General features: G+C 31.8%; 1 protein-coding gene across 1 annotated transcript; it reads right to left on the reverse strand.

Moving 5' to 3' along the window:
* Positions 1-4,690: 4,690 nt before the first annotated feature.
* Positions 4,691-15,495, reverse strand: LOC149486921 (uncharacterized). The gene is made up of 4 exons (XM_089697077.1): positions 15,388-15,495; positions 6,771-6,917; positions 5,388-5,553; positions 4,691-4,752 (listed from the first exon to the last, which is right to left on the reverse strand). The coding sequence occupies exons 1-4, from the start codon at positions 15,493-15,495 to the stop codon at positions 4,691-4,693; spliced, it is 483 nt and encodes a 160-aa protein (XP_089553203.1).
* Positions 15,496-17,230: the final 1,735 nt, after the last annotated feature.

The following is a 17,230-nucleotide window of genomic DNA, read 5'->3' on the forward strand; positions in this document are numbered from 1 at the left end:
GCCTCAAATAATTTGCTCATTGATGATATCATGCTCTATTATAGGTAATGTGGCGATTGTTATAGCCGATTTGGCTTCGATTAAATAGACATTTGGTCCAACTATTTCCCTTTATGTAGCTTTATTGAAGTGTTAAAATGTGACGTTCGCGAGCTCGTCTCAATAGAAGATCTAATACATCGTGATTATAAATCTTTATAATATAAAAATGAATCGCAAATGTGTTAGTAAGCGCATAATTCGAAAACGGCTGAACCGATTTCGTTATTTTTTTATAATATTTCTTGATGTACAAGGATGGTTCTTATAGAAAGAAAACTTAAACATGTAAGTATCACGGGCGAAGCCGGGGCGGACCGCTAGTGCTTTATAAAACAGTTTATTTTCTAAATCTAAAAACGAATGATTTTAGCTTCTTATACATTTGTATATAGATACGATATATGAGATGGCTTTTTTCCCTCTATTTGTATTACAAATTTTCAAAGAGTACCCATGGGAACGGTACGAAACTGGCTTCATATTCAAGTGAGAACAGAAATCCTCCGTTGTTTAATCTTTAAGGTTTCATAGAAGTATATTGTTTATATTATACATATAAAAAATACAATAAAAGTATTTTTCAAACGATCGTACTAATGGCTCTTCGTAATGAGAAATAATCCATATTACCCTTACGTAGTTTTCAAGATATTTAAGATTCAAGTTTTTAAGTTAATGTTATATTATATAATTATATATTTAATGTTATATTATATTATATATTGTTATAATATAAGAGCCCACGACGGCCAGACTTTCCTTTCTTTCGGAAAGTTGAAAGTTTCTCTGTATATGTCTCCGATACAGTTAAGAACGACTAGCGATTATCAAGTCTGGGTTGTGGTTACTTTGGCAGAAAACAGGTAGTAAGGGTGTATAAAATTGTACCTAACTTTCATTATAGTTTAAAAGCTAAATTTTATATATGTTACTTGGGGACCTATAAAAAGACATTACCTTAAGAGCCAGACAGTTTTCATGGTTCTTACATCTAGCCAGACACATTTAAAAAATAACTAACATATCATCAAATTCACATAACTACCTAAAAGCGAAACAAATATGAAATAACCCACTAAAAACATTAGTTAACTATAATTATTAAAAAAATAAAAGTATAATATATAAGTAATAAAGTTATTACTTATCTTTTACTTAGACTTATGTTGATGGAATTTCACGTATCCCGATGACTTTTTTATTGTATCATCGAGATACGTGAAATTTCATCAACATAAACCCCCGTAAAAGATAAGTAATAACTTTATTACTTATATATTATACTTTTATTTTTTTAATAATTATGGTTAACTAATGTTTTAGTGGGTTATTTCATATTTGTTACGCTTTTAGGTAGTTATGTGAATTTGATGATATGTTAGTTATTTTTTAAATGTGTCTGGCTAGATGTAAGAACCATGAAAACTGTCTGGCTCTTAAGGTAATGTCTTTTTATAGGTCCCCAAGTAACATATATAAAATTTAGCTTTTAAACTATAATGAAAGTTAGGTACTATTTTATACACCTTCACTACCTGTTTCCTGCCAAAGTAACCACAACCCAAACTTGATAGTCGCTGGTCGTTCTTATCTGTATAGGAGACATATACAGAGAAACTTTCAACTTTCCGAAAGAAAGGAAAGTCTGGCCGTCGTGGGCTCTTGATCTATTATAAAAGTTTAAGGGAATATCTTAACCACTTACTATTCATATTACTGTTGTTTTTTCTAAAATATATTAAGATAATGTTTTTAGAGGATGGTTATTCAATTTTGAATATCATCGATAATTTATAATTTATGTTCTAAAAATTATGATCTAGAAAAAGAAATCGTTTTACCACTGCGCGTACTCTTAGTGTTTTCAAATAAACCACAAGGGGGCACATAAAACGTAATCGCAAAACATATTATTTCTTACTCTTCAAAAGAAGCAAATTGCTTTTATTCTGGGAAAATAGCAATAAGCTTTTATCTACGTAGGAAGTACACTAGTTTTGCGATCAATATTACATACATGTTAACTTCTTTAGTTTTTATTTCATCTACCTTGATAAATAATATAAACAAGATTCAAGTAAGTATTCAAGGTGTTTGGTAGAAAAAATATGAAGTAAGACCACTTTTTTTTTCACAATTGTAGAAATAATTGTAGGTATTATATAGTTACTAGCTTTGCGCCCGTGGCTTCGCCTGCGTAGTCATAAACACGCATAGTTGCCGTTCTTGTGGGATTTTTGGGATAATCTATCTATCTCTGTACCAAATTTCATCTAAACTGATTCAGTGTTTGAAGTGTGAAGAAAATACAGACAGACAGTTTCATGTATAATATTAGTAAGGATTTGGATACAAAAACACAATTTAAATCCGTTTAAATAATGATAATAAATGTAAAATGCTATTTGAACATCATAAGTGCAGTAAATATCTTAATAATTTTGGTACAATTCTTTCGAGTAAAATATTGCGGAGGGATCTAGAATTTATAAGCTAGCCTGTGACAAAATATAAACATCGACTTTTTTAGTACAGGCCAATTTGTCATACGAAGTCAGTTTCTAGTCTACAAAAGGGCTTAGGGTGCACTCACACACATCAGTCACCGTCAAGTCACCGATGACTGATCGGTGACGGTTTGTGTACGTATCCACAAACACCAGTCACCGTCATGTTGTCCGTCAGTCACGTCGCCGGTTTGACTGAATCATTGAACACATACATCAGGTTAGTCAGTGATTAGACGTGTGTCATGCTAGAGAACATGTAGCAATTATTGACGGTAGCACGACGCTGACTGAACTGAGACGTGACGGCACCGGGTGAGTGGGGATAAAAGTATGATACATGTATGGAAAGATTATTTGACGTGCCTGACCGGTGACGTCACTGATAGATTTCGTGCCGGCGACTGTCGTGTGGGAACAGAGTCATACTAGAACTATTGATACATATTTTTTTTTAATCCTGTCCGGTGACGTGCCGTGACGGTGACTGATGTGTGTGAGTGCACCCTTACGGTGTTTTCCCAGCCGTGATGTGACGGAACAAAAGGTTTAACTTGTTAGGCCTCTTTGCCATCCTGCAATAACGAACTTATTATTATCGCGATAGAGTCGAACTTCCTGCGATACATTTCCTTTAGAATGTTTATTTCTTCGCTGACCCTGAGTCAGCAAGACGTTTACAGCATTTTAAAGTGATAAATCTTTTTCTTTGTCTTTAAAGAAATCCGCGTTAGAATTTTCAATTGCTAATCGCTTACCTAGAAAATGTTTACATAACATGTTATTTAAACTACTGAATCATATCATATATCGGTAAAAACATTCTTTTAATGAGATTTTTTCTCGAACAATTATTATTTTCTAACACCGAGACCTTTAGCAAATAGTATCTAACGACTTCACTTTAAGCTTCTTAGCAAAAAACATTTTGGATTCCTGTTCATGGAAAAACTATAGTACCTTTAAATATCTCGACATCAAACGATTAAAAATATAGCATAGATTCTAAGCCTATAATATAGTCCGAGTCCCGAGACATTCATAGATAATAAATAATAATAAATAGTAGAAATGCCTGACTTTAATACTTATCTAAAATGGTAATAATTATGTATTTTCTAAATAAACCGATGGCATAATGATTTTATGTCGACAAAACACGATAAATGAAGAGAGTTGAAAAATTCAAAATATTTTCCTCGATGAGAATACATAAGTCCAAGATAGAATGAGATTCCTCAAGAGATCGTAAAATTTTTATGAATGCAAAATTCCAAACGCGAGGAATTCTTTATTAAAATAATTTTATTCTTAATTAACAAAGGACGCTTATAGTGAGAGCGTGTTTAGTATATTTTCATTTTTATATTATGGCAGAACCAAGTTTTAATTCTTTGACAGTATTTTTAGGGATGCTTCGTTCAAACAAACCATTTATTCAAGAAATGGTCACCTACTATGTATTGTTTTTGAAATAATTTTAGAATAAGTATCAGTTTACTAGACTTCAATTATTAACAAGAAGTATCCAAAGAATGGTCTTTGAAAATCATCATATTAATTAACATTCATAATATTATGTTCCGGATTATATTATTTAAGTAGGAAGAAGGCTTATGAAAATAATATCACTTTATTTTGTTTATGGAATAAAGCATAATATTCGAATTTTATTAATAAAGTCGTTTCTGTGACAACGTGGCTATTTAGATAGACCCTTACGGAATTTCAAATTCAAATAATGGCTACTTTTATCCCATCACACATCAAGGCAATTAACCTTATCCCCTGTATTGTGATTCTGTCGTGTGAAATGATTTATGCACGTTTAATTACTTGTATCTGTATTTAGCTGTTCTATATTATAAGGGTGCTTTTCCACCGATAATGTGCGTAGATGTGTAGCGAGGAATATGTTTGTAGATAACCAATAGAATCGCTTCAAACGCTTAACGCTCTAAATGAAGCGATATGATTGGTTATTTACAAAACACTCCTCACTACACATCCTCGCATATTAATGGTGGTGAAGCACCTTAATAAGAGCTTAATAAAGTAGCTGGATGATGGATTAATTAAAAACAACTTATTTACGAATGTTTATTTAGCACATGTGAAAGGATTTCAAACATCTGAGTGTGTCATAAGGACTGCAGGAGCCTTTTGTAGGAGAAAATTATTAGAACGTCGTGGCATATGACGGCTGAAAGGAAAAATATAAAATTATATTCAATGCTTCTTTTGATAAAAGTTTCCAGTTTGTGGAGTTATTGCGTCTAGACTTATTTCGTTTTACTATAAGGGACATCGGTCAATATCTAGTGCTTAAGTACTTATAGGTATAAGGTTATGTACTAAGTACCTACTAGGGATATAGTCTAATTTCTGCTCTCTGTGGATCTAATGGATCTCAAGCTTGATTCACTAGTTACTCAATAATTCAATTAGCGACTACTGGCACATGATGCAAGAATATTTGACCTCGGATAGTGGGTCATACAACATTTTATCGTTTATCGTTTACATTTACAAAACTATTGAAAAATAATATTTTCCATAAGAATATAATATTACATAGAGTATATAAACGTAAATTTCATATTTTTTGTATTTTATTTCCCATATATTAGAAAATTTATTAATCGTTCAATCCACTGCATATATCGCAAGTCAAAATCTTTATTGTTTTACAAAACCAGATTTTTTAACAACTGCAACACACAAACGACACTACAACTCAACATTCAAAATCACATCCCACCAACTAATTTTCTGATTATACCTAACTCATTATAACCAATAATAATTGTTCACCATAATATAGTATTCTATACTCACTGCACAAAGAAAGAGCCAGCATCCCAAAAACAACCGCTAACATGAAATGCATAGTAAAGTGACCAGTCCGGATAAAGTAGACGCCGCCCGTGACGCCGAGCACCGTGTTATATGACGCGATGATCAGGCACAGCCAGAGTGCCACTTCTAGTGCTATCGGCTTTTCCTGGACAACCAAATATTGTTAGAAATTAGAATCTCTCGTGCTAAAATCGAAAATGCGAAAGTGTGTGAAATCCCGTGTCCACTAGTGGTGTATGGGACAGATTCATACATCTGTTTCACTGGTCGATTTGCTCCTTGCAGACCGAGACGTTATTTTTTCTTCGTCTCCACCGGAAATCGAACCCAGGACACCTTGGTTCTATGATAACTACTGTACCAAGAAGGTGGTCAAAATGAGAAAGTGTTCTTCTTTCACATCACAACGGAGCATTTTTATGATATGACTTTTATGTATGGAGGCTAAAGAATATCATTACCATGGGAAATTCCTTTGCCAGGAGAGTGAAGCCGCGGACGGAAACTTGTTCGTATTAGGCAGGTATATTATGTATAATAAATTTATTATATGCGTGTTACTATATTTATTGAGAATCTGTCAAAGACTACTTAAATCTTACTCAGATAATAAATGAAACGAGATCCCACTGAGAAAATACGTACAAAAACATAATAATTAATATTACTCATGAGATTTGTGTAACTACAGAAAAGTACTCAAATGTCATGAGTAATATAAAACCTCATACAGCTCCTGCAGAAATAAAATTCAATCTAGATCTTTTCCACTTCTATTATAAACAACAGTTTTAAACACTCCCTTTAAAGAAATTAAAAAGATAAAATTGCGCATAAACATCGTCCATTTAAAATTATGAAAATGAATTCTTTACACCAAAGGAAGCCATAAAGCTAAGTGTAAATAGCTGGGGTCATTATATAATTATGGAAAAATTCTAAATGAATGAGGCACTTCCAGTAATTTTTCGTGCAAATAAAGTGCATAATTAGTTAAAAAGTATAAGCAAAAGCGTATGGCGTGTATGGCGAAAGACACGGGTTTGAATCCCGCCTCGTGGTCGAATTCTTATTTTTTTTTTGTAATTGTCGAAAATCGCGGGTTCAAATCCCGCCTCGTGATCGAATCTTTTCCTATGCTTTAAAAAATTATAAGTTTAAGCAGCCATTTACATAATTAATCTTTACCCAAATTATTATCGAAGTAACATAATAATATAATGTAATACATAATATATCTCAACAATCCACCAATCCGAATTAAAACACGCTTTAATTTCAACTTTTAAAAATTAACCCTCCATTTAAGTCCTTTGAAACTATCTGCAGGTCCAATTAACCAACATTAAAGTTTTTACTCACCTCCAAAGCGCCTAGAAACAGCAGAACTCCATTAAGTACTAACGGGGGTATAATTGCAAGAATCATTATTTGTATTACATCCGACATACGCCCCTTGCTATTTGCTGCGACGAGAAAGTATAATATTATGTAACATATTGTTGATATCTGAAAAAAAAATGCGTACGTAAGAAGTGAAACTTCTTTATGACCTTATTTTTCAAAAAAATAATTTACTATATTATGCAACTTTACAGAAATACGATAATCACGCGTGGTAGGGATAAAACAAGATGGCGCGTAACGAAAAAATTTTACACCAAATTTTTTTCCAACCCCGATAAAGACGTTTCACTTCAATAAAAATGAATCACAAAATATGTTGGTAAGCGCATAACTCGAGAACGACTGAAACTGATTTCGTTAATTCTTTAAACAATAAATGTTCGTTGAATTACGAGGATGGTGCTTATGGAGAAAAAAATGTAAACATGTACCACGGGCGAAGCCAGGGCGGATCGCTAGTCATGAATATATTTAGTAAGTAGCTGTGCATATTATTAGCTTGATACATTTTTAATTGATGACTAGCTGTGCCCGCGACTTCGTCCGCGTGGAATAGTGACTGCATAGTAGGTGACTACTTAACTTTTATTGAATAAACACGTACTACCATAAATAATTAAAAGAACTGTTAGTAAAATTTATTACTAAACTGAGCTAAAAAATAAAAAATAAATGCCTAGTTAATTTTCTACGTAAAATTTATTTTAAATTATGTCATATTATTTTTAGGCACCAGGAGGGAAGGGAGCAAATTTATTTTTCTTTCTTCCTTGTATGGATGTTTTTGACAATATATCATGCAGCAACTGAGCGCCGAGACAAACTTCAAAACGCAAAGGAATAGAATCCGCTATCGATACTAATTGAAGGATTTGTTCACCCTACCAACGACGACGACGACCACGAACAAAATTTTCATCCAGTCGCAATTTAACAAAATTGTGCAAAACACAATTAGAATAAAATATTAAAATTTCCTGTGGTTCTGGTGCTTGGAATTTTTTTTTGAGATCAATGAATGAAAACATAGATTTTTCGTAGAAACGGTAAAATTATCTATAAAAAACTTCAAATACATTGTTTTCTAGGAGCCACCGTTTCTACGAAAAATCTATTTTTTCATTCGTTGATCTCAAAAATAAAAATTCCAATCACCAGAACGACAGGAAATTTTAATAATTTATTTTTAATTGTGTTTAGCACAATTTTGTTAAATTACGACTGGATGAAAATTTTGTTCGTGGTCGTCGTCGTCGTTGGTAAGGTGAACAAATCCATAGCAAAACATCATACGCTTATGACAATAATTAGTATCGATAGCGGATTCTATTCTTTTGCGTTTTGACGTTTGTCTCAGCGCTCAGATCTTTCCTGTCTCACGCCTGTAGTAACTAAACCGTTTAGACCGTGCAATAAAAATTAAATTAAAAAAAAAACTAACGCAACGAAGAAAAGTGCATAGAAAAAGGAATAAATAATTTTAAAAACTTCCCGAAGATCTTTAAAAATAAAAACCATTTGAAATATTTATAAAAATAAAAATGTTGTGTGGTTTTATGAAACCACGGTAAAAGTGAAACTTAGGCACAAAATTATCGTATTTGTACGATAATAATTATCGTACGGTTCCGAACACTGCTTTATACCTACTCGGCAGCCGACCGTCACGCGACATGCGCTACACAGACCAAAAAGTTTGAGACGATGTAATAAAAGTTTCACTTTAAAAAAACAAAGTCATCGGGGCTGCCATACCATCATTATCATATCATATACAATTATATTTTTTTTATAATGGTAAGTACTTAATTTTAAAGATCGTCGGGAAGTTTGTAAAATTATTATTTATTCCTTTTCCTTCGTTGCGTTGGGTTTTTCTTTTTAATTTTTAAATTTTTAACTTCGGTTTCTTATTTTCATGTGATATTTTCAAGTGAGTTTTTGACCTCTACCTCCATATTAGAAAGAAAAAGAAAGAAAGAAAAGAAATTTATTTCCAAAAAAAAACACAGCCAAACACATTATAAAATTTATCTTACAATTAGGCAAACGGAGACAGCCTCAGCAAAATGCTGCACAAAAGCAGCGCTGATTTTCAGGCTGTACCGGCGATTGCGGTTACATTACATTCCTACATCATATTGATATCTATAAGTTTGTTGCTCCTTGACATCTTTTAAGTTAGGCCGTAACCGTGCACAAATTGTAATGGATCACAGTGGCAAAAGAAGTGGTATCTTTAGGAAAAAAAAATTGCCAAGAGCCAGGCCTATGTGACTTTGAGTAGAATTCAAAATTTCCAGGGTGTGGCTATCCTCCCGCTCCCATATCCCCCTCTTCTTTCACAGACTTTCAACCCTTCTCTTTCCACACCTAGTAAATGGCAGAACCGATTTTGATGTAAACCATATTATCTAATTATACCTATATGTATTATGTACAGTGTACACGTCATATCCTGTCGTTTGATGCTCCATTTGGTTTATTTATCTAACCACTGTCACCCCTAAATGTAATAAACGGATGAACCGATTTCGATAAAACACGTTGCTCTTTTATATTTTGATATGCCGCTTGAGCATATTATTTGATCACATTCGATTATTGTTCATTCCCACTTTTACCGCTGTAATCTAATAAATGAATAAACCGAATTGGATAAAAATATAACTAATGTTTTTTCCCACATTCCCACTTTTACCTCTATATACCTAGGTATAATAAATGGATGAACCGATTTTGATACACTTTATCTAAGAACCAGCGTCGGAAAATATGCTGCCTAACACGCATCTAATTCGTATTACCTGTTAGCGAGCTACGGTGGCACAAACAGACACACATAGCGGTCAAACACTTATCACCCATCTTTTTGCGTCGGGGGTTAAAAATATAATACGACATAATTTAAAGGACATTTTATGTATAAAATTTACCTAGAAGTAAGCATAATTCTAATTTGACCCCTTCCCCCCCTACTACCTCAGCTTACCCCCCCACCCTTGGGGACTTTCGATAAGATCATCTGGACATTTATAAGGAAAAACTGTAGCGTATAACAGATAACTTACGTTTTATCGTACACTGTATAGTGTACAATAGAATGCCTTAGCAAATGTTCGCCGTGAATACTTAAATGGTCATAACTTTTTTATTTACGAACCGATTAACATGAAATAAACACTAAATGTTAAATGAAGATCACTACAATATATTAATGAAAATAGCATCTAAATAGGATAAGCCGTTTCTGAGATTAGCGTGCACAAACATACAGACAAACAGACAAAAAAATTTATAACTACAGTTTTGGGTTTGGGATTGATTTAATAATAACCCCTGCTATTTTTTTTTTACATATTTTTACTGTACAGACATCACTTTTCTAGAATTTTATTATATGTATTGATGATGATTGACCACGCGCAAGGTTACTAATTTCCACTACATCCTCACGAAAATCGTCAATTTTTATGAACATTGAATCTGTAAATAAAAAAAAATCAAAAGATAAGTACCTAATTTTATTAAAAAGCTACTAACAAATAAAGTTTTATCAAGAACTAAAGTGACCTTCTTTGGGCGTATAATATAAGTCTTGTAAAAGTTATACATAAAAATAAAATTTCATCATTTTCTTATTTTGTCATAACTTTAACTAATTAAAAACATGAGTATAACTATATAATTATAATAAACAATAAATATAAAAGCTACAACTTACCTTTTGTGGGAACGCAAGAAGGCGAAAATTAAAAAATAGCCGAAGATTTTTAAAAATGTAACCAATGAACACAATCACTGTTATCTACTATTACCCAAAGAGAATACAAATACTACGTCTATTACCTATATAACTGTAATGGTGTCTTGTTTGACATCAAATAATAAACATCTACCCTCACTTATAAAAATTTAGTATATTCACATGAAATTTAAGCGCACCTGAAATGGACTCTGGGAAGATATGAATTATTTATTTAACTTTAAAAAATTCATAATATTTAAATTATGAATTTCCAAGGAGCGTTAATATTATGTAAATTGATTTAATTTTAATGAAATCTCATAGATGGCGCTGTTTTAAATTTGTCTTTATACTACTAAGATTCATTATACTGTTTCTCTGCCAAAATTACTTAAATGACGTAGTTTTTATAGTGTAAAGGTAGACAATAGCATGGCTTACTCGAAAACAACATTTAAACATGAGTCTTTATATTGTACGCTGTCGTAGTACACGGAATACGTAAGAAAAATAAAGGTTCACAGCTCCTCCCCCGAAGGTGATAGCATGATAATATGTATATAACAGCCTGACCCGACCTGTTAGTAATATTCATGCAAAATTTGAAGTAAATCCGTGCAGTACTTTCTGAGATTAGCCTGGACAAACATACAGACAAACAGACAAACAGACAAACCGACAAACAGACAAACAGACAAAAATTCTAAAAACTATGTTTTTGGCTTCTATATGGATTATAGATCATGGATTATGTATTCTTTAAAAAAAATATTCAATGTACAGTTTTGACTTTCCTACGATTTTATTATATGTATAGATTATATAGAGCGATCATAAAAATTAAAGAATGGTTTTATTCGTTAAGGGCTTGGTCTAGTAGTGCAAACAAATGCATCCTGTCATCCTATATGTAAATAATACAAATGTACTAAGGGAAAGTTGCTCCACTTAATTTTTAAAAATTAAATCATTCGTATGCATAATTTAATATTCGTAATAAGTACCAAAAATGACAATTTGAAACAATTTTCGTGAAAATTACACCGGATGATTTTTTTTTATCAGTACACAAAATTTGCGAATACTTTCTATTGATATCTTCAACTTCATGTTTATATAACTGATCAACTTTTACAAAGAAATTTGGACGAAATATAAAAAAAATAAGCTTTCCATACAAAATGCATAACTCTATACATTTTTTTCGACCTAAGTTTCTTAGTGAAAGTTGTTCAGTTTAACTAATAAAACGGATAAACAAATTTTGTATATAATAAAAAAAATGTAATGTTTGTGTTAAAAAAATATAAAATAGAAAAATACGCAAATGAAAACAAAAGATATTTATTTCTGACTAGCTTCCGCCCGCGACTCCGTCCGCGCGGATGTCAGTCTTCGCGTCTTCTACAGATTTATTATATTATGTGTAATATATAGATTTATATTGATAAACCTAATAAATCTTTTGCTAGCATTCTGATGCTTTATCGGTTGCACTGGATTTATCTCTTTTTTTTCAATCGCTTGAATGATATAGGATGGGTCCTTGATGGGCATCGAATGCTGAAGTCTCGAATCAATCAATTCTGACAGTAGGCAATTTATGTAAAATCTTGATCCATCATTTTATTTTGCCTTAACGTTACATACTTTTTTATATATTCTATTTTTAACGAATTATTCACTCCAGTCCAAACAGCAAATAAGCAGACTTCTGCTTCTGCAACGTTTAGTTGTCCCTGAATTTAGAAAAAATAGTCATGATTCTTATCTATGACAAAAGTGTTATTTTTTGCATTGTATTTCAAATATTAATTTTTTTTTAACCGCATCTTCCGTATTCATGTCTTTTGCCGGAATTAGACATTTAACTTCTACTAGTCCCATTTTCCCTTTTTGATATGGGAGTGTATAAAGTAAATTTTTTAGATATTTCTCGTTATACTTTTAAAAAGTTATTATTGTCATTTTGCTCATTAGGTAAAGTAATTTCGATATCAGTTTTAAGTTTTTTGATACCTGCAATAATTACGTCATAATCGCCTGCACATACTTATCGATTACACCCTGTATACAATCCACCATCCACATTCATAATGTTTTCCTGTCCTCCTCTCCTTTACGCTGTTCACCGATACATTTTAAATGAGTAAATCTGCTACCACTGAAGGATGTTTCATTGTGATCAGCAAATTTTCACCACTGTTGTAGATTATTTGTTTTTCATTTTTAATCAGCAATTGGGAATCATCAGTTTTGTTTTTTGCAGATTGGTGATGTACCCTAACAATACGTCGAAAAGGGAAAGCATCAACGAATTATCGTTTTCGTCCTCTTTTTTTATTCTTCGCGTCTCTGTTACTTCTGTTTGTTTAGTTCTCAACACCCACTGAATTTTCTATGTTATTGTGATCTTCCATTACATCTGAGTTTTGATGATGTGATGATAATCCATTCGTTTTAATATTGGTACTTAGAGTTGGTAGACTAAACTAGAAATGGCGGACTAAATTTGTCAGCGCGTCTGTAAGATCAGAATATAAAACCATCATCCTGTATTTAAGTTACAAAATTAATAATCAAACAAAATGCCGCTACGTTGAAAATGACTAGAAGAAAAAATTAAAACACCTCGGATCAATTTTGGAGTAAACAAATCATTTTCCCCGTATGGGGATTTCCCCGGATGAACTTGGGAAGTTCAAGTTCTCAATACAAGTTTATATTATATTTCGTATTTCTCAAACGAAAAATAAACATTTTTGGAACTTCAAAAAAATTATATTATAAGAAAATTTATGAGCTTACTTTAGTTTTAAAGAAATATACATCCCTTTACTGACACCCCGTAAAATAAAGAAATTGTTGCCAATCACCTTTGCAATCTATTTGGTTTCATTAACTTTATGTTCGAAGATAATTTTTTTTCTAGTAGTTACACGCGTATTTTTTTCGTTTATTTTCCATATCGAAATCAAATGTTTAAAAATACGAATATTTGCACAAAACTAAGATAAAAATAATCAATTAACAAAAATATTAAATTTAATGAAGTAGAGCAACTTTCACTTCGGTATGAAGGAAAATCGAGCGTAGAGCACACGTCAGAACGCTCCGGCCCAAGGAGCGCGACTAAAGAAATTCGCTAGGATTTTTCCTAATTATTTTAAATATTTTTTTAATATTTAAAGAATTATCAAAATTCAAAAAAAATTTTTTTTAAAGGATTAATACTCATTGGTCTTCAACCAACTCGAATAAATTAATGGAAAAAATAACTTTTAGCAGTATTTATCAATAGATTTTGTAAGGCAAAAAATGGGAAATTTAATGAATTTATAACGTTCTAATTAAGAAAATCATAAGTTTTTCGGCAATTGTATTCAGCAGTTTTTAATAACGACTATATAAGGATAATAATGCGCTGATCAGATTGTGTAAATTGTAATCGGTTGCAACGTAGTGAGTGCACAAACTTAGCTCGAAATGTCTTTGGGGGAAAGAGACTTATCTTGAAGGCCTGATTAAGGTAACATAGAGTAACTTTATAAATGTGAAAAAATTCACGCGCATTGCGTATATAACACTTATTGATAAACAAGAAAAAAAAATTCAGTTTATCATTTCATTAGCCGGGAAAAAATTGTCAAATAACTTGTTGAAAACGCAATTTTGCTAGACTGCAGCCTTAAGCATTTATCTAGAAATAAAATATTTACTTTGGTGTAAAAAGATAATTTTTCTGTCTTCATTAAAATACAGCGACAAAACTTATCTTAAATTAGTATTCCCGCAAAGCTAAGATCTTCTTTAGCAATCAAAAATATATACCACTTAATAGTAATTTACAAATAAAATAATAACTTTTCAGTATTTATGAACACTATCCTGGCATACATATCACCTTTATGAACTATGGGTTGATTAGATTTGGAAAACGGTAATGCAACTTGAATTATTTACATAATGATTTTGAATTATTTAACTAGATTCGTTGTGGAGCTATAATCTCTTTGTGTTTTCAATGACGCTGGATTAGATTTAAATGTTAAATTATATATCAAATTAGCAATGAGGATTTATATCGCCATTTTAATCAGGATTTTATACTAATAGGCTTAAAATTGAATTATTGACTCGGTTAACGTAGTTTACATTATATTAGTAAAATAATTAAATGGTTAAATTTAAAAAGTTTAAACACAACACAACACCATTAAAAACACATAAATATTCACTGAAATAAATGAAAAGAGAGAATATGCGAAAAGTGCACAACGCAACGTATCGTTTATCAAACGAATTTATAAATTTTGTGAATGTTTTAATGAATTGAACAATGAACATAATAAAAATAATTTCGATATAAAAATTATGGCACGTGGTACGTTATTATTTTGCGCATTTTATGAAAAATATTTGAACGAGCCTTTATTAAATTGAATGATTTGTTATTGTTTGTTCCTGTTGTTTTTCCTAGACATTGTTTTTTTGTATGTGCAATTTTGATGGGTAGGGTATGAAAAAGGATACCTAGCCGCCCGGTTCTTTTAACAAAGCACTGATTTACTGATCGATTTTATTTCAGGACAAGTAGGTGATCAGCCTTCTGTATCCTGCTAGACCGAGATATTTTTTTCTTTGTCTCCACCAGGAATCGAACCCAGGACCCCTCGGTTTTAAGCTCACGCGTTAACCACTGTACCAGGGAGGCGGTCGCGGTCATGTAATGTGGTAGACTGGTCCAATTCAGTACTGAATCTTACTTGGCATTTAAAATGAATATCAATATTGTAGTGTCCCTAGTTATTCATATTTACTTACGAGTTTGATCCATCCTATGCATATAACAGCGTCTCTGAGCGCTCGTCGTCTGAATGCCAGTTCGTCCGGGTCCAAAGTTCTCAGGTCTGCGCAAATTATCATTCTCATTTAGGTCAAACAATAATTACTTTCAACATAATGTCCATAGTTTTAAAACAAGAATTTTAAATATAATGTGTTGTTTTCATAAAATGACGTCCTGACATTTGGACGTAGTCATAAAGATAATTTATTTTTCTAATGTCATAGGCAATGGAAAACTAATTCTATAGTAGTAACCACGTAGTAACAACTTACAAGCGTTATTTTAGCAAGATAATTAATGTTTAGCCACGTTTAGCTTTACTTGTTTAAAGAGCCATACGTCAGGAATTACCAAAAATATAATTTTCACAAAAATATAAAAAGATTTTTATTTAATATCTTTATAATCTAAATAAAATTACCACAATCACATGCTTAGAAGAAGGCATCGGCTCAAGATATCATATGGTTTGTTTTTATTGGCTTTATCATACCTTTGTTCAAGCTTTGTTCTGTCGCCTTAACTTTAAGATGTCTTAGCGGCAGTAAACTCAATCGAACTTCGTCGTTGTTCCCGCGACGTACTGCAGTAATCTCATACATGTTTGATATATACTTTCTGCCACGGCTTAATGTTCGTGGTGTACTTATATCATAAAAATATGTTAAGTAACAATGTACGTTTGTACAGATAAGGGGAAAATAAAAACATTTATATTTTTTACTTTGATATATTTAGTTCTATAGTTCGCCCGGCCAGGCGAAAGACGCGGGTTCGAATCCCGCCTCTTGACAATTTATTCTCTACTCCTTACAAATGTGTCATGTATTTTTAATTTAAGATTCACTTGGTCTTTGTTGTTGTTGTTGCTGTCTAATAGAAGTATGTAGGAAGAACTGCATAAAGCTTTAGTTGAATTGAAATACCACTTAACAATTATTATTCTTATAGAATATTCCGTTTTGCAAAACCTTTTAAGATAATTTAAAAATGTTAATGAATACTAGATTGCTATGAGTAATGAGTTATATTATGGTTATATTAGATAAGTACTACGCATATGTGTACGCATGTTTGCACAGTACTGGCATAATATACAAGTGAGGAGTTTTTTCTTCCAAAAATTTTTTGATGTGAAACTTCTTTAGTTGCGTTGGAGTAAATTTCAAGGTGTCACGGCAATACCGTCATGTCACGGAGTAAGGCAAGGAGTAAGGCGACGATTTTGGTGTCTTTGAATCTTTTCAAAGAAGTTTCACTTCTGACACTTTTTAATTAATCGAATTTAACACTGCAACAACCAAACCATCATTTGATAATGTATCATTAACAAAACCAATTATTAATTAAATTGCATTCTTAACCATAAATAACGAATAGCTTTCATTTACAATGTAAACACTCGCCATTTTAATGAGCAAATTGATGGCGGAACAGTATTTAATTTTTACAATTCACTGAACAAATAATTGTTGAACAATGTCCGAATATGTAACCAATGCATATATTAATAAACTATGTTTGTAAATAGTGACGCGAGCGGATAAAATTTAATTACGCATGTAGAGAAAATTCAGTACATACCTACTACTTTCAGTGGCCTTCAAACTCAAACTTAAACATTTATTTATTAAATTAGACTTTTTATAGAAGCCCTTTTGAATCGCCATAACATATTTTAACGTTTACCACCGATTCGGAAAGCAGTATCTATTGGAGAATTATATTATTATGTAATTGTTAAAAGCAACGAGCGAATCACCGCTTTTTAAATTGCTGTATAAATTTATAAAATTTTCTTTAATAATTATTATATGT

Source organism: Colias philodice, chromosome 7 (genome assembly GCF_061535455.1).
Source record: "Colias philodice isolate Cphi_HAF_F1 chromosome 7, ilColPhil1 Martin Lab GWU primary, whole genome shotgun sequence".
Classification (NCBI taxonomy): Eukaryota; Metazoa; Arthropoda; class Insecta; order Lepidoptera; family Pieridae; genus Colias; species Colias philodice.

Excerpts from the sequence above, each read along its gene's own strand:
- LOC149486921 (XM_089697077.1), bottom strand. The coding sequence starts at position 15,495 with ATGAGAATGATAATTTGCGCAGACCTGAGAACTTTGGACCCGGACGAA. Across the intron at positions 6,918-15,387 it reads GCATAGGATGGATCAAACTC|ATATCAACAATATGTTACAT; the intron begins GTAAGTAAATAT and ends TTTTTTTTTCAG. Across the intron at positions 4,753-5,387 it reads GCTGGCTCTTTCTTTGTGCA|CCGTCATATGCCACGACGTT; the intron begins GTGAGTATAGAA and ends TTTTCCTTTCAG.